The sequence below is a fragment of the Tinamus guttatus genome, unplaced genomic scaffold, assembly GCF_059628265.1.
Source record: "Tinamus guttatus ecotype Peru unplaced genomic scaffold, ASM5962826v1 Tinamus_guttatus_pri_ptg000659l, whole genome shotgun sequence".
NCBI lineage: Eukaryota > Metazoa > Chordata > Aves > Tinamiformes > Tinamidae > Tinamus > Tinamus guttatus.
Window position 1 is genome coordinate 517,885 of NW_028289193.1, and position 19,590 is coordinate 537,474.

Genomic DNA, 19,590 nt, shown 5'->3' on the forward strand with positions numbered 1-19,590 from the left:
GGTTTTATGGCATGAGCTCAAGATGAGCCTTGCAAACAAAGATTGCCATTTAACCTTTTCTATTATATTTCATTTTTGTTTACAGATTTTTTTTTAATTTCCTGAGGTTGAACCAAATAAAGATACGAATTCTTGCACTCTCATGCAGAGTGGCAAGATCGAGCGCTTTCCTGTAAAATCACAGGGCACATGAGCACCCATCCTGCAGGATGGTGGCCCAGGCTGCCCTGGGCCCTGCTCCGGCCACCTCTCACATCTGACGGGCTGGGATGGGGCCGGTGAGGAGCTCTGGCTGATTCCAGCTTTTGTTCCTGTTTTTAATTTTTTAGGGGATTCCACCAAGACATTCCGCTAAATTTTCCCTTTCCGGGCTTCTCTGTGTCGCTGTGTCAGAGGGTCCTGCAGCAATAAACAGCAGGGACACATCGGGGGAGCCGCGGGAGCTGTCAGCGCGCGGCCGTGCCAGGCTGCCCTCCTGCTCCCATGCAATAAGCTGCACTGCCTCGCTACAGACATGGACAGACAAGAGTACCACATTTATGAAGCAGATACACCTTTGAGCCCAAATTTCCAGCAACACTGTCCTGCTTACATTTGTACCTCCTACGTTCTTCATGCTTCAGGCTGGCAGGATGGCGGCTCGGCAGAGCTCGTGTCCCCGCGGGAGCATGGGACCTGCTGCCCGTCCTGTCCCCGCGGGAGCGCGGGACCTGCTGCCCGTCCTGTCCTCGTGGAGCGCGGGACCTGCTGCCCGTCCTGTCCCCGCGGGAACCCGGGACCTGCTGCCCGTCCTGTCCCCGCGGGAACGCGGGACCTGCTGCCCGTCCCGCACGGACACGGCCAGCGTTGGGACGGCCGCGCGGGATCGTGCCTGGGCCTTGCTTTGTCAACCCGTGCTGGATTGGCTGCCTTAGACCACCAGGGAGAGCAGGCCCCAAGGCAGGTGCTTCTGCAGAGTCACACACGTCCCCTTCCTATGGTTGGGCCACGCTCGGATCATTATTAGCAACAATGCAATGGAAAAAAAAATGCTTCAAATATGTTTTTAGTCTATGAAGTGCACTATGTGTACTGTGTACTCTGTGGCTTCCTCGGCTTTCTATAAGATCTGGCCCTTCCTTACACTTTTGAAAGGAACTTCTAAATAATTATATAGCATTAACAGTTTGATGTGATATAAAAGGCCTTCAAAAATATTTAAGAATTAATTTCAGAGGAAATACACAGAAAAGCTACAGTTTACACATATAGGCTAGCACCGTGATTTTTATTAATTGCATACAAAAATACTAAATTATAGAAGGAACTTTAAAACTTTCTATTGCTTCCAAAGCCATTTTTTGCAGGACGTCAAACAAAAATTTGTAAATTTTGATTTTATCTAGCCCATACAAGGATAATGGCAGACCTTCTCCCAGAATATTTTTTATTTTTACTTTTTTTTCCTTTTTGTTGTTTTCCTTGTTAATTATGCTAAGAAAAAAAAACTATGCTTATTTCTGACTTTTTAAGTCTTCTTTCAGTTTTCACAGGATCAATATGTACTTTTAATGTTACTGTGGCTATTCTTTTGCCCTACGGTAATAAAACAAGACAGTTTGCTTTTCTTTAAGTTACACATGAAAAAGACCCTGACATTTCCCAGCTATCTAGGCATAGATAAGTCCATGAAGGAAAGGAAGAATGAAAGAGAAAGAAAAAAAAACCTAAAAATCTTCAAACACTCCTTTCAAGGTGGCTGAGTTTTTCATTTCTCTTTGGCCAGCGTGCCCTGCTGCACAACCACCTCTGCGATGCCCTGGAACCGAGATCGGCACGAGGAAGCCGGCGCAGTCGGGAGCGCGGCGGATGCAGGAGCCGATGGCGCCAGCGGAGGTGGCACTGCCGTCCCCGCTGCCCCTCGGGGCATTGTCATGGTCACATAGCGGCAAGGAGGGCAATGCAAGAGGAAACCCCAACCCGAGCTCCAAGGGCAAGGAGGGCAGTGCCAGAGGAAACCCGAGCTCCAACGTGGAGGTGACACCGATGCACACAGGGGTGCGGGTGACAACGATGCACACAGGGGTGCGGGTGCTGTCAGAGCTGGGCAGCGGCGCTTTCCAAACGCTCCAGCTACCCGGTCCGGGGCGCGCTGCTCGCGCTGTGTTAAAGCTCGTGGAGTGCCAAAACTGGGCAGCAGCTCAGACACGCGCAGAGCTATTCAGTTTGTGATTCAGGGCTGAAAGACCCGCTCAAACCTGCTCTACCAGGGAGCAACACTGCACAATCCACAGGACGGCACGTTTCCTGCACGGGGATTCCGTACGCCAGCCGGAACCGAACCGCTCCATTGGGCTCAACTCCTTTCTCCTTGGTCTGCCAGCTGTGGTATTTGGCTATCGCAGTCTTGATAAGTTGATTTCTCCAAAGAACAATCTTGTAAAGGGAATTTGCTTGTTTCATGCACTCTGATTAATTTAATATGTAAATGAGGCATTTGAAAATGCATATATACACACGCACCTATATATATATGAATATATATGTGAAGTTCTTACTGAACTAAGGTGCTTCTTTAAAGAAAAAAATACTTTTTGACACTACAAGACAAGAAATTTTGACATGTGAATTGCCAGTGTCCTTACTAAGAGTGGATTATCATCACTACAGTCATTACAGTTGAAATGAAGAAATCTAAACAGGGTGATAACAGAAAACTGAAAACTAGTGTGAACATGTGCATGTATCAATGTTTCATAAACAGAAACCTAAGTCTGCCATCACAGGACATTTCCACAGGCATTTTAAGCAAGTTGCCTTTCATTTTTCCATCTTGTGATTTTGGGAGTAAATTATGAGTTGAACCTGCTTTAAAAAAAAATGAAAGCATTAGAAATACTAGCCCTGCTATTTGACAGCATGGCACAGCATTTACAAAGGGGGAAATCGCCAGCTTAGAATTAAATATATAGACCATAAAAGACATAATCACCATGAGGAACAGCCACAGAATAATCTTTCCTAGCCTGGGATTTTAATAACAACATAAAACTGCACGAAAATAAACTGCATCTGTCTCCTCTGGTCAGTAAATTCATTCAAAAAAGAACTGCCCTCCGCAAAAAAAAAAGTCCATCTATCAAGGCTAGTAATCAGGGAGATAGATACTGCATTATGGAATTTAGATCTTAAATTGGTCTTCTGACGTATTCAAGCCTGACACATCACATCCTGGACAATCATCGTGATATCCTTTCCACAGGTAAGTTTCACTAACATCATCATTTTTTGACCCTATGGTTTCTTTCAGATGCTGCCATGTTTCAATATAATTTAGCCTGTTTTTTTAATTTGTTTTGTTTTGTTTTCCCATTATTTCCCCCTAACTTATACTAATTGACTCTCAAGCCAAAAAGCCAAGCTGCAAAACTGTTCTTTAGCTGCAATGACTTCTTGGTCCTTCTGCTGTTCCCATTTCTTCACTTCTACTTTCCTATCACAGAGTCATGGAATTATGGTCAAACTTCAGGTTGCAAGTACTTTTTATTATGGTTTAATCAAAATAACATCATTATCTAATTTGTTGTGAATGGTTCTTATGGTGCCTCCACCTCTGAAGTTGTGAGCACATACTGAAAGAGTTATCAATCATTTAGTAAATGTATTCTGTTAACATCTACAGAGTAGATCTCATTTACTTTCTTTAAGGCAAAATTAGTGTGAATACAGAAACCTAAGCATTTTCCCCATTTGAAGTGAACTGCCTTGATTTGCATTGATATTATGAAACTACATATATTTTAGAGTCAAATCAAATGAAAGTATGCATCAAATCAGAAACACAGGTTTGTGGGGGTTTTATTGGTTGTTTGTTTTTCATTTTGGTTACGTTCACAGGCTTTGCCCTCATGCACCTTCTTTCCCCTTCATCTTGTCCAACACTGATAGGCAGATTCCGGCTCCATTCGGTATTTCCTCATGTTCAGGCTTTCCATTAGACACAAAGCACAGACACCTGTACCCGTACCGGCCCCGGAGAGGGACCTGGGAGAGGATGGGGCCAGGGCGAGTAGGGAGTCCACCTTGGAAAAGCCTTTCGTGTTCCCCTACCAAATCTGTCAGCCACCATAGAGGGATCCAGTGAGTAACTTGCATTGGAGTGATTATATAATTCCTCTCATTTCAGAAAAAAAAAAAAGGTAAAAAAAAAGATTTTGCATATAAAAAGGATTAGGAGAACATTGATTTTGATTCTCATATTGTTTGAAAAGAAAAATATCTGATCCTACCTCTTCACAGGCGGTCCTGAAATCCATGTGCTATGGCACAGCAAGTGATATTTGTCTAAAACAGAGAGAAAGATTTCATTACAATGAAAACGATACTGTAAAGTGTAGCAGTTAGCAGTCTGAGCTGAGCAGAAAGCGATCGCACTGTTGTTGGCCAGATCCCGTCACAGTCGCTGGTTCAAAGGAGGAACGCTCCAGGCTGCAGGGGTTGGAAGCGTCAGGAGCTCCGGGCTGCAGCCTGGCTCCATGCACAGCAGCGAGGGCAGCGCTCCCCTCAGCAGCCTCCTCCCTGCACAGCGCTCACACTCACCGCAGCGCTCAGGGAATTTTCATTTCTTTTCCGAACTTGGAGAATTTTGGAAGAAATATCCCAGAAGGGAATGACCAAGTGCAGCTCTTCAAAATGCTCTCTCCGCTATGAAACTCACTTTATCTTTCCTCCCCTAATTAAAAACATGCATGAATACCTCTCATCTAACTGCATGTTTTTAGCATACATAATCTCTCCAAGAAGGCCAGCATCATTTAATAGCAGCTTACTTTGCTGAAATACTTATTAGGTTAAAAAAAAAAAAGTTAGAAAAGTCAGGACTACATGAGAGCACTGGCAAAATGTCACACCAAATCCTGCGATTATTACTTTCCTAGGCCATTGCCTGGAGTATGTCATCCCAATGCACACACCTTCATTTATTTATGAGAAAATGTTATTGGAACAAGCTTCAATCAGAGGCTAATAACACTGCCCTACTGCAGTAGAAATACTGCTGCATCAAGGAACAACACTTCCAGGAAACTCTTCCCGGGCAAAACAGGCATTTTATTTAATGGCTTGAGAAACAAAACCTGTAATAGAAATCCTTTCCATCAAGCATTTTATTACTATTCTGAATGACTGCTCAAAGCCGCAACAGAATTTTTGTTTGTGTCAGCCTAAGTTTAAAATACAACTGAAGAATAGACCTTACTTAGTACAAAAATGCAAACACTAATCATTCAAAAAAGTCATGTTGCTTAATTTGTTTGGATGCCCCGAACTGATTTTGTTTGAACCCCAGCACTTGCACATGTCTGGCATTCCTATTGTGGATCCACAAGGCTCTGCTTGCTTCGCAGTCCCACAGCCTTTCCTTTCCCAGCCTGGTTTGGCTGGGTGAAGGGATTTGGAAGCGGCACGTCGTTATTTCCTGCTCACCTTGAAGATTTACTCTCTTGTGGGACAGTTCCTGTGCAATGCAGTATGTTCCCTTGCTGTTTTTATAGCCCCTCTTTCCAGATACCAAGTGAACTGAACTTGCAAGGAAGCTTTATTCGCCTTAGAAAAGATTCCTGAAAAGATCTTGGCCTGCTGGAACTTCCATATCTTAAAAACAGACACTGAAGCATTGCACAGAGTCCTTACTAATGCTTTCTCAGCTCACATTTGATCTATATCCTATCTATATCTGTGAACTCAGTATTTCTGGCTCTGTTTGCTTTGTTTTTCTGTTTAGTTCCATTTATTTATCTTTTCATTTCAGAAATATTTGCAGAAAAAGAGTCAAGAATGATTAAGTTCCTCAGTCAGCAATTAAGTTCCGTGGCTGTTTGTATAGCCGATGAATTAAAATAACTCCTAGGGCTTACTTTTTAAAGAAAAAAAAGGCAAACCAGAACTTTACAATAGTTTAAATACCACTGCTGGTTTAAAATGCCGAGGGCAATGCTGTTTTCCAAAGGCAGGAACCGTAGTGTCCTAACTTTGCTCTGAGGACCGTGAGGGCAAACGAAGCCCTGGGTCCGGAGCGAGGACGAGCCCTGCAGTCGGGACCCCTCCTGCCCAGGGACCCGGCCGGCCGAGGGCCCCGCCGAGCCCTGCGTGTGCCAAGTCACACGGAGGGAGGACAAGGCACAAGGCAACGCACAGACAACCAACGCGCTGACGTTCATTTCCCATAGGAACAGCCCACGTTGTTACCACTGCACTCGGAAATTCCACTGAGACAGGTGATTGAACACAATCATTCACCATTTGTGAAAAGAGCTATCACTATCAAAACATTGACCAAAATGTAAATCTGGAGCTACACAAATCTCGGAAAAAATCACACCTTTTGCAGTCAGTGTACATATTGGTCAGGTATTCGACAAGCATCAGCAAATAATCTTTCCAAAATTGTTGACACTGCTTCAGTATAATTTATTTCTTACTGCTCCTCAGCTGGACACAAGCAGATTTAAGTCCATTATCATGTTTCTTTTTCAGTCTGTCAGCAATTTTTAAATTAGGATGCTTAATTAACAGAACATAAAATGTTCATTTACAATTTTAATTTACAATATGCAATGTATTTAGGCTTTACAAACTTTACCGTCTCTTACATCAGCTCAGAATCTTCAAGTTTCCAGCATTTCAATCGCAAATAAACTCTCTAGATTATAAAATTATAAGAGTATATATCACCCATCACACAGAATTTTTATCACATTGACAAAATGCCCTAATAATTAATAATTATGTTTTCCGATAGTACCTGAAAAGAGTCAACAAGCACAAATATAATTTGAGGAGGTGATAAAGCAAATGCTGTTCAAAACCGTAGGCTGTGGAACGTCCTGCTGACGAATACCGTGGGTAGCCCCGGGCACCCCGTGCCCTCCTCGCCCTGCGCCCTCCGCCGTATTGAGCGGCCGCCCTGGCGCTCTCCTGGGCGCCCTCCTCCATGTCACCGTCATGTCACCCCTCCAGCCTCAGCTCCGGCTGGAGGTGGCTCTGCCGATGGCTCTGCCGATGGCTTTGCCCATGGCTTTGCCGATGGCTTTGCCCATGGCTTTGCCCATGGCTTTGCCCATGGCTCTGCCCATGGCTTTGCCTCGGGGAGCAGCTCTGCTCCAGGAGGTGGAGCGGGACCTGCTGGTGCTCCCAGGGCTGCGGCATGGAGGCCGTGGCGGCGCTCGCAGTGAGGAGCAGGAACGCAGGTTCCTCAAACACCCCCAGCCCAGGGGGTTCAAACAGGGGAGGCCGCGGGTGCTCGCAGTGAGGAGCAGGAACGCGGGTTCCTCAAACACCCACGGCCCGGGGGGTTCAAACAGGGGAGGCCGCGGCGGCGCTCGCAGTGAGGAGCAGGAACGCGGGTTCCTCAAACACCCACGGCCCGGGGGGTTCAAACAGGGGAGGCCGCGGCGGCGCTCGCAGTGAGGAGCAGGAACGCGGGTTCCTCAAACACCCACGGCCCGGGGGGTTCAAACAGGGGAGGCCGCGGGTGCTCGCAGTGAGGAGCAGGAACGCGGGTTCCTCAAACACCCATGACCCGGGGGTTCAAACAGGGGAGGCAGCAGAGCAGCGGGTCCCTCTAACGGGTCCAGGAACCCCTGCAGGCAGGGACAGGAACAGGCAGGCCTGGAAAAGCTGCTTTCCCTCCTTCCTACTCCCTGCAAGCCGGGAATTCTACTCCCTGCTCAAAACAGGAGATACCAAACGTACTTGGCTCATCTCTGCTGACACACGCAAAGGAAAAACACGTGGCAGACAGGCTGGGAACAGGTTGTGGTACCCCCTTGGTGGAACGGGAGTTTATTCGACACTGAGAAAACATTTGCCGAGCTGCATTATTAAAGCATTTGTGTTCTGGAGGGAAATCCATGGCTGGAGCAGGATGGTGCGGCTGAAGGCAATGGTGGCCCTGAGGGACGGCTGCGTTGAGGACACGCAATGAGCACCCGAGCAGTGCCCTGCTCCTTCACTCCTCAACCCGTACTCCAGGGGTGGAATCATGTAACTTCAAAAAGCAGCTCCATGGCACCGTATTCCAACATATTCCATAAACTGCTAACAAAACAAAAAAACATGTGCGTTCAAGAGCAATATTAAATATTTTGTTTCTAAATGTTGAGAATGCCATGAGCTAAATGGAATATTATTTAAGTAATAAAAAGGAACACTTCATTTTCAAGGTTACTGATACAAAATAAAAATAAAATATTCTATACACCCAAAAAAATCATGGAGAAACAATATTTTAACAAATACAAATAATTTAAAGTAGCTTCTGATATCATTTCAGTGAATTATTTCCTTACTTTTTAATGAAATCTAGGGTATTACTATATTAGAGTGATTTGGTGTAAAATTTCTCAATGATTTTGGAACAGACAGTCCCTAGATGTGCACACAACCTTAGTCCAGCTATAAAGCTCAAAATAGGGAGAACTTTCTACACATGACAGGACAAAATTACCACCTTAATAAATTAATTTCAACTGAAATACGTTCAGGAAGTTGGAGGCCCCTAAGCTGCATGTACTGCAAGCATCCAGCACCCATGGCAAAACTAAGATGAATTTAGACTTGCTGCAGCTGTGCAGTCACTTTGTCAGCAAGGAAACAAAGCTTGGCAATGAAATGTCCAACCCCTAGTGAAGCTCATGCTTCAAAAGAACTGAAGTTGGTAATTAGTAGCTAACAAGGTTTTAAAATGTTTAATTCATTTTACATTGGCTAAAACAAGAGAAATATTTACCTGACAGTCATAATTTATTGTTTTAATAGCAAGGATTCACAATCAGCAAGCCCCATTAAGGATTCACTGCATAAACATAAAGTTTGTCAAGAATCAATGAGCCAGAAGACAGTATTATCAGAATGAATGTATGCTGGGCGCCAGTGTATTTATGCAGTATCATTTGTACTAATAAATATGTAGTGCCCCCAGAAAAAAGACTCACATAAAGACTTGATGAGTACCCCATGCTGCTTGGCTTGTCAAGCATGGGCAAAAGCAAGATGATGGAAGTACCTGGGTAGCACTGCAACATCCAATCCTTCAGAGGAAAAAAGCGGCATTAATGGAGAAGCTTTGGAAAACGGCAAGGCTGGATCGCAGGCACGAAAAGACTGCTAACACTCATCGTTTTGTGAACTGCTATACGGGCAGGAAAGCTTGGCTTTAGGATAAAGCCTGACACTGCCAGAAAAACATCTGTGTTCAATCTCTTGCTTTTGCTACATTTTCTTTGGGTGATTCACTTGACATATCTGCATATAGTTACATCCTTAACTTCTAAGACAGGAAGCACAGATCTCAAGCCCAAACGGGGGGATAAATATCTCCATATCTGACCCGCTCTGGAGGCAGTAGGAACTTACAGGATTTAGGCCAGTTTCTCAAGGTTTCTCAAAGCACAAAACAGTGCCTTGTATCAACGATGAACTCAAGTTCTTCTCTATCTGGCACTGAGGACTGCTGCTTCTCCTTCTGACACTGACTGCCCTTGCAAAAGAGATGTGGCAAGGCAGGTCTTCCCCAGGTAAATACAAATTTTGTGTCTCTGACCCTTATGGCAAATGCAAATAATTTGGAGTGATTGCATCTATTCATTTCACTTTATTAAAGGAAAAAAAAAAAAGACTTGGGAGATTTCCATTTGCACAGTTCTTGGGATCACTTGGATACCAAAGTAAACTAAAGACTTCAACTTCTTCAAAAGTGGAACATGCTTGTTCAAATTAACGTGCAGGCAAGGAATGCTTGAGGAATGCTTGCCATAGTTCAGTGGAAGTTTTACCTTGGTGATGCCCTCTCAATTACCACATTATTCTACAGCTAGTAGAAAAAGAAAAAAGAAAAAGAATAAGGAAAAGCCCTATCAGCTTCAGAGAAACTAGACGTTAGAATCATATGGCAATATATACCTTTATACCTATTTAAATAATTATAGAGGTTTCCTTTATGGCCAAAACAAGTAAGATTTGTGCAAAATAAGTGTAATAAGTGTAAGTAATTTGTGCAATAACATGCTTTGCAAATAGGCAAGTGGAAAAAGGTCTGTATGAACATAAGAGGAAATAAATGCACAAAATATTTCTGAGAAGTATATTCACAGAGCAAAGGAACTTATGCAGACTATGCAGTAAGAGAGCACTATAATATACTTGCTAAATTTGTTTCGGCTAAACGTTGTAGTTCTTTGTGAACTGTATTCTGTTGGCACAAAACTCGTGTACAAAATTCCCACTAATCCTAAATCTGCCATCTCAGATTCAGACTAATAAATCATAAATACAATATCACAGCATACTTTACATTTCCTCACTGATGGCAGGACTATTCCTCCATTTATCTGCACAAGTTTAGCCAGATCAGCTTCAAAAAATGTTTTGTTATGCTGTTTGCTCTGTTGTTCTGGCAAGATTTGGATGTGCGTATTGCAGGGTACTTGCATAGCAGCATTTACCGTTTTAGGAGAAAAAAAAAAAAGTAGATATATTAATTTCCAGAAGAATTTGCAGAAAATATCATTCCATCAGAAATTTTTAAAATATCTGTATACTTTTAACATAAAAAAGGCATTTTTACTTGCTTATGCCTCTGTGATATGGACAGAATCATCCATTATTGATTTTACATTACCATTAATACTGCAGAATGGGATAGTACCTCAATAAAATTTAAAAGATAATGAACATATCATATAAGCTTAAAAATAACAATTTTATTCTGCTATCTCTTAACTTTCATTAAAGGAAAAGAGTAAAATAAATGTTTATTTGAGATTTTTCAGACCATGTAGAAATATCTAATATACATATGTGTGCATACATACTTTTATATATGCACATGTGCCAGATCAAAAAAATTGCAATACTAGTAAACAAAAATGGCAATGGCAATTAAAAACATATTAAAAAAGAGAAGTAATGCCAGACGTAGTGTGGACGAAGTTCATTTAATTAATTGTGGAAAGCTTGTGAACCTGTTATGCTTTATACGTGGATTAATGTGCAATATATGTGCGTAAGGGTATAAAGTATCGCAAATTCCCAGTTTGTTAATTGACTGAAATTTTTCACATATAGTGATGAAAATACAAATGGTTTCTTAAGAAATGATGCCATGTCTCCTCATATGCCACAACTTGAAGCAGAATCTCTAGCAAGCCTTGACAGAGCTTGAACTAACAAGACAGACATATGTGAAAGGAATCCAATCCCTATGCTGAATATGAAATGGCACATTTTAAATCCCCCCAGGGCAAAAAATTCCCAAGATTTGAACCTCATAGCTCAAACATTATTTCATTTTGACTTTTCCTCACTTTGGTGGGAGTGAAACTAGGTGAATAAGGCCCAAACATTTTGATTTTATCAATGTGGGAATGCTCAAGCAGAAGGCGATGGTATACAGAACATGGAAAAAGGACAGGCCCCCTGGGAGAAATACAGGAACGTAGTCAGGAAATGCAGGGATGCGACAAGGAAAGCTAAGGCACGGTTGGAACGCAATCCGGCAAGGGATTTTAAAACTAACAAGAAAAACTTCTTCAAATATATGAACAGGAAGGAAGATCAGGGAAAACGTGGGTCCGCTGGCGGACGGGATGGGCACCCTGGTTACAAATAACACAGAAAAAGCAGAGTTGCTGAATGCCTTCTTTGCTTCGGTGTTTACCAAGGGCAGCCCTTTAGAGCCCCAGGCCCTAGGGACAAGTGTAGAAGTCTGGAGAGAGGAAGACTTGCCCTGGGTAGAGGAAGCTTGGGTCAGAGAGCATCTAAGGAAACTTGATACCGACAAATCCATGGGCCTTGATGGGATGCACCCCAGAGTGCTGCGTGAGCTGGCAGATGTCATAGCTAAGCCGCTCTCCATCATCTTTGAAAGATCCTGGAGAACGGGGGAGGTGCCGGAAGACTGGAAGAAGGCCAATGTCACGCCAGTCTTCAAAAAAGGCAAGAAGGAGGACCCAGGCAACTACAGGCCAGTCAGCCTCACCTCCGTCCCCGGAAAAGTGATGGAACGGCTCATACTGGCTGTTGTCTCCAGGCACATGGAGGATAAGAAGGTGCTCAAGAGTAGTCAGCATGGATTCACCAAGGGAAAATCTTGCCTGACTAACCTGATAGCCTTCTATGATGAAATGACCGGCTGGATAGACGAGGGGAGAGCGGTGGATGTCGTCTATCTCGACTTCACCAAGGCTTTTGACACCGTCCCTCACAACATCCTCCTGGGCAAGCTCCGGAAGTGTGGGATAGATGAGTGGACAGTGAGATGGATTAGGAACTGGCTGGATGGCAGGGCCCAGAGAGTGTGATCAGCGGTGCAGAGTCTAGTTGGAGGCCTGTAGCTAGCGGGGTCCCCCAGGGGTCAGTCCTTGGTCCAGTCCTGTTCAATTTATTCCTCCATGACCTGGATGAAGGCACAGAGTGCTCACTCAGCAAGTTTGCTGATGATACGAAACTGGGAGGAGTAGCCGATACCCCAGAGGGCTGCGCTGCCATCCAGAGGGACCTGGACAGACTGGACAACTGGGCGGTGAAAAACCTCATGCAATTCAACAAGGCCAAGTGCAAGGTCCTGCACCTGGGGAGGAATAACCCCAGACACCAGTACAGGCTGGGGACCGAGCTTGTGGAGAGCAGCTCTGCGGAGAAAGACCTGGGTGTCATGGTGGATGATAAGTTGACCATGAGGCAGCAGTTGCCCTCATGGCCAAGAAGGCCAATGGGATCCTGGGGTGCGTTAAGAAGAGCGTCTCCAGCAGGTCAAGAGAGGTGATCCTGGCCCTCTACTCAGCCCTGGTGAGGCCGCATCTGGAGTATTGTGTCCAGTTCTGGGCCCCACAGGACAAGAGGGTGGAGCTGCTGGAGAGAGTCCAGTGCAGGGCCACAAGGATGATCAGGGGCCTGGAACATCTGCCCTGTGAGGAGAGGCTGAGGGAGCTGGGCCTGTTCAGCCTGGAGAAGAGAAGGCTGAGAGGGGACCTGAGCAGTGTCTAGAAGTACCTCAAGGGAGGCAGTGAGGAGGATGGGGCTGGCCTCTTTTCAGTGGTGGCCACTGATAGGACTAGAGGAAATGGCCGGAAACTGAAGCACCAAAAGTTCCACAGGAACTTAAGGAAAAATTTCTTCCCAGTGAAGGTGCCAGAGCCCTGGAACAGGCTGCCCAGAGAGGTTGTGGAGTCTCCTTCTCTGGAGATCTTCAAACCCGCTTGGACGCAGTCCTGTGCCACGTGCTCTAGGTGACCCTGCGTGTGCAGGGGGTTGGACTAGATGATCTCTAGAGGTCCCTTCCAACCTTCAGCATTCTATGATTCTATGAATTTGTAATTGTCTTATGACAGAAAAGTGGCAGTGTTTTATTGCGTTTTCCCATACGCCCATAGGTGTGAATCCTAATCTTGTTCTGGATGTGTGGCAGAAACTCCTATCTGGGTAAGATACCTCTTTGGATAAGGGTGCCAAGGGTAGTACTGAATGACACTGGACTTAAACAACAGCTCAGTGGCATCGTTTGACTTCCTATGCTCTTGGATGTTCATTTTTACACTTGCCCCTCATTTTTCACTTGTTTATTTTCGCTGATTATTTGAATATGGAATTGGGTTATGAAGATTAAAAAAAAGTTTGGTGAATATGTCTAGAAGCTGCATGAAAAGATGAGGAAGCAGCAGCTACGACGCTGCATGATAAAGCACTCAGTACAAGCTGTTAAAACAGAAGGAACCAGGTACCGCTTTATTCTGATAAATCAACACTTTTGCTGAAACACTGATCTTAAATCACTAAACCTGGACACTCGAAGCCAGATACAACTTCAGAGAACAAGAAAAATACCTCCCCATGCAACTGGTGATCATGGGAGCTAAATCTCATACTTCTTGTTTAAAGACAGCTAAGGATCTGTACTGCAGGTACAACTTTGTGTTGTTTATTGCGGTAGGTCATTGATCCTTGAATGTCACTGATTTTCTTCACAGTGTTTTCCTGCATCTACGGTATGACCATACAGATTTTCCATAAATAACTGTGTTCATCAACTAACTATCTAAATAATAATCTGGCAATTTGGGCAATTTAATCATTTTAAATTGCCCTAGACGGAAGCCTGAATTTTTGCAGCTCAGCGTCATGATTATTACCAGATATTGCGATCAACAGTGCTGTTCCTGTCTAAGAAGAGTGCCTATGTAGAAGGGCAGACAAGTAGGATGTTCACCGGTAAAATCTGTGCACCACTGTCTGAAACCTACCATTAAAACATCTATTTTCCTCAAATTAAGAAAGAATGAAACATATTATTCATTGTTTCAAGAGAAACAAGATGTAGCTGCACATGAGCTAGGAAAGTATATCTGTCAGAGAGATTATGGTCATTCTTTCAGAGTCCTCACCCTGTTTCTTTTTTGCATAGCAGAATTCTAAATATAAGAATCCAGGGTTTATGGGAAACCAACACCAAAAACATTGCTCAGAGCTAATGAATGTAATTAAGTCTTCCACTTGAGTTTTTATATGATGGTAGCAAAAGCCTCTTGAACTCCTCTGAACTGCAGAAAGCAGGAATTTGTAGCAGTCTGGGTATAATATCATCAAGTCAAGTTTGTTTGTTGTCAGACTGCTCCTGCAGTGGCACATTGTCACCATGTGTAACAAGAGAGCTTGAAATATGCAAAATGTGTCACATAGGAAAACACAACCAAAGTCCTGCAGAAATTAAATACGAAAAGATAAGCAGCCAGAAGGAAAAAAAAAAAAAGAAAAGAAAAAAAAAAAGAAAAAGAAAAGCTTGAATGAGGCCGCAGGTGTCCCTGCTTCCGTGGCAGGAGCAGGGCTCTCGGGAAGCCCTTCCTAGGGTGGTGGAAACGGTCACCGTCGCGGTCCGTACAGCCACCGTCGAGAGGCTGCTGCTGCGGGGGTCCGTGCGGAGCAACGGCGCGTACGGGCTGCTGTACAGACCAGGGCTGGTCCTGGAGAGCTGGGAACGTGCCGGGGTCCCGGGATCCCGAGCGGCACCAGGGACACCAGCACGGGGACCGGCAGGGCACACGGCAGCTCATGGAGCCATCTCTGCTCCACCAGCTGCATAAAACATGGAAACACTCCCTTCGGTCTCCTCGTTTCCTACCTAATTGTCTTCAGTTTACATTCCACTGTATGTGCCCCTGAGCTCACAGAGTGACAGAACGGATGAACCGACCAATATGCCAAAAAGGTCCAGCAATAAATAATAATGTAGAAATAACGACTTTGTTGTTGTTGTTATTTATACAGTCTTGAATGCTCACAAGTGTTATCTCATTATAATAAGGTGAGACTAATATTGATAACTCCTTTCATGGATGCACTACATATTCTATCTTTTTATCTCCTCCTAAGTTTGCCAGATTTTAGCTGTTTGGACCTTCCATTATAAGAACAGATGAGTATAAAACTGACAGAGTATACAGCGTATATAGCATTTTTGGGAAAAAAAAAAAAAAGAAATCCCTAAACAAAACTGGTAATAGCCATTAGGGAGGGAAAAATGGTGAATTGCAACAAGCTCAGGGATGTAAATACTAGAATCAAGACTGCAATAAAACAGTGTAGGTAGGTAACACTTGAATAGCCCTGAAGGAAGAGTAGGAGTCACTAAATGTAGGTGAGAGATGATGGAGCAAATCTGCCCTGTGCAGACAGAAGACTGGGAAAGGCGTGGGAGAAACTGGAATCATGTGGAAAAAGTGACACCAGGAAGAGCATGAGCAGAACGCGTGGAGCATCTCATCTGACCTGCTGTGCAGGATACTGAAATCAAAGCGTGCCAGGGAATTTACTGCCTGTCCCGTTAACCTGCTCCTTCTGTCCCCCCGCGGGTTCCGTCCAGGCCGCTCCGCACGCTCCAGCACAACAGGCGACGCTCCAGGGGTTGGCGTGGGGATGGCTCTTGAGCGGCAGCTCTCTCACAGCCACCAGGTTTGGAGGATAAGTTAAATACTGTGCATGAAGGCGGTGTTACACAGCTACTCTCAACTTCAGACCCAGTTTCATCAGCAAGGATAAGCGTAAACTAGGAGCTTATCTTTTCAAAACCCACAAAAAGGGGTAAGATGTGAGAGCTGCATCGGCAGTTCAAAGGACAGCTCTAAAGGCAGCCCACAAACGGGAGCACAGGAAGATGCCGCATTATGTGCTGTTGTGTTTCATCACTGTTCTTTTTTTAAGTTATCTTTCTTCTAAGTGAGGTCCAGTGGAACATTTTAAATTGTGATTTTGTAATTAAAATTAGGTCATAAGGTATATACACACAAATATGATGACTAAGTTTGCATAGAAATTCTTATTTTCAGCCTTTTCTAACTTCTACCTTACCTCAATGGCAATTTTAAGAAACCTTTTTAATGTAAGTTTTGAAATTAAACGGACCTCAGTCTCCAGCAGTCTTTCTCACGTCTCTCAGACTCATGCATATGGCTGATGTACATCTGTATCGGCACATTAAAGAGCAGGAAGGAACGTCTCCAATTCACACGGTGCGCTGAGGCTGAGCAGGAGTTCTGCTCATCGTTTTACTTCCCTCGACTCAGTCAATGGAGGGGTGAGAGGACAGAGTTCAGGGCACCAGTTTCTTCACTCACTTTAAAATCTCTTTGAGGAAATGGAAAGAGTAGAGTTAAGAGGGTCTGTCTGCTCCTCCTGGGGGACACGGTGCTGGAGGGAGGGACAGATCCTTTTCCAGCAAACCCTCCCCCAAGCAGAGCAGAACCTCCTCCAAACTATCCACGAAAACGGTCTGAGGAGATCTAGGAAAGATGAAAAGGAGGAAAAAAGACGAGAAAAATGTGAAAAAAGAACAAGAGATTGTTGATAAGAGAAGGAGCAAAGAAAGAAAAAGATGGGAAGAAAGGTAAGGTTGAGAACAGGAAAAGGATAGTAAAGGGCAATAAAAGTTTTAGTTTCAAAAAATAAGTAATGAATAAATCTTTACCTCAGAGAAAAATAAGAAGACGTGTCTTAAAAAAATCATTTGAATTTTCCATTTTATATTCTTTTTCGGAGCTGTTCTCATACAAAAACTTGAATAAACCCACCTTCTCTGAGATAAATCTTGCTATCTTTATCAAACAATAGTGTTCCATATTATAACTCAGATTGGCATGCTGAAGGCAAATTTTTTAGGTATATGAAAGATACCAACTGTTTTTCATTTTGCTTTATTCTCTATTGGCTCAGCAGACCAGGAGGGAAAAAAACAAACTATAAGAAGTAAAGTAAACCATAGGCATAAGTTGACTGTAAGAAATAATGCTGATAAGGAAGAGCCAGAGACACTTTCTTTACATTTTTTCTTATGTGTTTATTATGACTGTCTCACATTTAAAAATCTTTTCACAAAATTACCTGAATTATCATAGTTCATTTCTTATGATGTGCCTACTGAAAACAAATGACTGCAGTGCGGCCTTGGGGACTTCCTGAGTCACCACTGCTTAAAAGTAATCCTTGTTATTTTAGAAATACTGCAGCCATGGAGAGAAACCCAAGGAGAAGGCGCTGTGCTCGGAGGTCTGCTGACACACTGCATGGGAGCAGATGAGGTCAGTGTCCCTCAACTGCTACCCCTACACAGTGAATATGGGTGTTGTAGGGGTCTGTGACGTGTTTAGGAGCATCTGGGCTTTGGCAAACCTGTCTCAAAGCCGTGATTAAGGCAGGAAGCTCAGCTCAATTAAGATCATGCGGCAGAACAAAATACGGGACTATTTTTGGGAACCGCTGACGTCCCTGTATCCCGGGGGAAGGCTGGCTTCCTGCTCGCAGTGTAGGGGACAGCAGTGCCACCAGGGCCGCCTGCAAGGACGTGCTGGAAGCGGCCGGGAGGTTAGACCTGAGTTAGACCTGGCGCAGGACGATGCGCGCCCGTGGCTCAGCAGGTGCTGCAGACCTGCTAAGGGCTCCTCTGCCCACGGTTCGCAAAACACAAACGACTCCTTTTACCACTTAATAAACACATTTTCAGTACACACCAGTCTGGGAAACCCTGGTATCAAACAGCTTTATCCTAGTTGAAATTCAAAAAAAAAAAAAGTAAAATATAAATGTGCCATGTTACTGAGAGCCCTTTGGGATGGTTCTAGCATCAGAATATTGTGTCTTACTGTGCCCACGAGACTTGATCATATTTTCACAGATTCCTTTGAAAAATGTGACACTTGGAGACCAATTTAAAAAGAAACAAAGCCTAGCATGCTGCATGGGAAGCTGGAGAAATGCTTCTCTTTGGAAAACACTCTGCATTGGAAATGCAGGTTTCTTTTGTGAGCTGCTGATAGAAGCTGCCCTAGCAACGGCACATTTCCAGGTTCTGGTATTTCTTTGTGGTTTCAACAACTGTCAGCCTGTGTTTAAAAGAACGGTTCACTTAATGGGAAATATTTTGAGTTTTTTGATGTTTCTTTTTTTTTTTTCCTATGAGCGTAACATTCCTTTTGTAAAAATAGCTGCTTTTTTCAGGTAGCAGTTTTCATGATCAGTTAACCTATAAAATATGCAAAGGATCCAGAAGCATCTTCCTGACTATCTGTAATGTGAGCATGACTTGGGAAGGACCAGAAGGGTCGACATCCACCAAGGGTTTCAATCACAATTCTTTTTGATCCTTACAATCAGATAGTGAGAAAAGCAGAAGAGGACACATGTTAAAAACACAAATAATAACATAAACAATATTAATAATAAAAATAGCAACAACTATGCACATGGTGCTGTGCAGTGAATGGGCAAACACCACAGTTCACCCCATCACGGCAGAGTCTAACCAGCACATTAAACAAAGTCTTCTCCTAGACATCCAAGGTCAAGGGATTTTTCAATCCCATTCCATGTATTTGACAATGTTCAACTGCTCTAACATCTCCTCTGTCCTTGGACTGGATGTGGGCAGCCTTGGAATGCCAAGACAAGGGGGCCTTTTCCATAGCCAAGAACTTTTCCACAGCCAATGGAAAAACCTATTATGCTGTTGAGCTTATCCGATCTCCGTCACGACCTGCTCGAATCTCCCCAATTCACCTTGAAGCCTGTTGTGACCCGGCTCTGGATCAACTCCCTGCATCCTGCAGGAGAACGGGTGGGTCGTGGTATCTCCCAAGGGTTGTACCATGGGTTGTATTCCAGTTTGGCGAAGGCCGGGTTGGTCTGTCCTGCTTGGACAAACACACAAGGAAGAAAGAGCCGGTTCTGAGGGCTCTCTGCATGCAAACAGCTTCTGATGCCTGGGACAGGGGTTTAGTGTTCAGGCTGCAGAAAACAAGAACACGGGGATTTGGAAGAGCATGGAAAAGCTGCGTCTCCTCTTTTAGCTCTTCATCAAAAATCAGCTGTTCCAGTCTCCTCACAAACTGGAGATCTCTCTCCCAATAACTGACAACCTGCCACAACTAATAAGAGTATTAATTGTTTCTCTGTTTAGAAAATAAACTTCATAATAAAATTCACCTCAAAATGAGCCTCACAATTGCTACATAAAAGTTTGATGATACCATAGTGCAAATCAATACAATACATCTTTATTTAACCATCACT

At 43.9% G+C, this 19,590-nt stretch overlaps 1 protein-coding gene across 3 annotated transcripts in view; it reads right to left on the bottom strand.

Annotated features, from left to right (window-relative positions):
* The window catches only part of SNTG1 (syntrophin gamma 1), a 301,850-nt gene that overhangs the window by 126,901 nt on the left and 155,359 nt on the right, over positions 1-19,590 (bottom strand). For all 3 annotated transcript variants that reach the window (XM_088536360.1, XM_088536359.1, XM_088536357.1), the window contains exon 2: positions 4,269-4,323. In XM_088536360.1, the coding sequence (XP_088392486.1) occupies positions 4,269-4,295 (27 nt within the window). In that variant the 5' untranslated portion in view covers positions 4,296-4,323. The remainder of the gene's footprint in view (positions 1-4,268; positions 4,324-19,590) is intronic.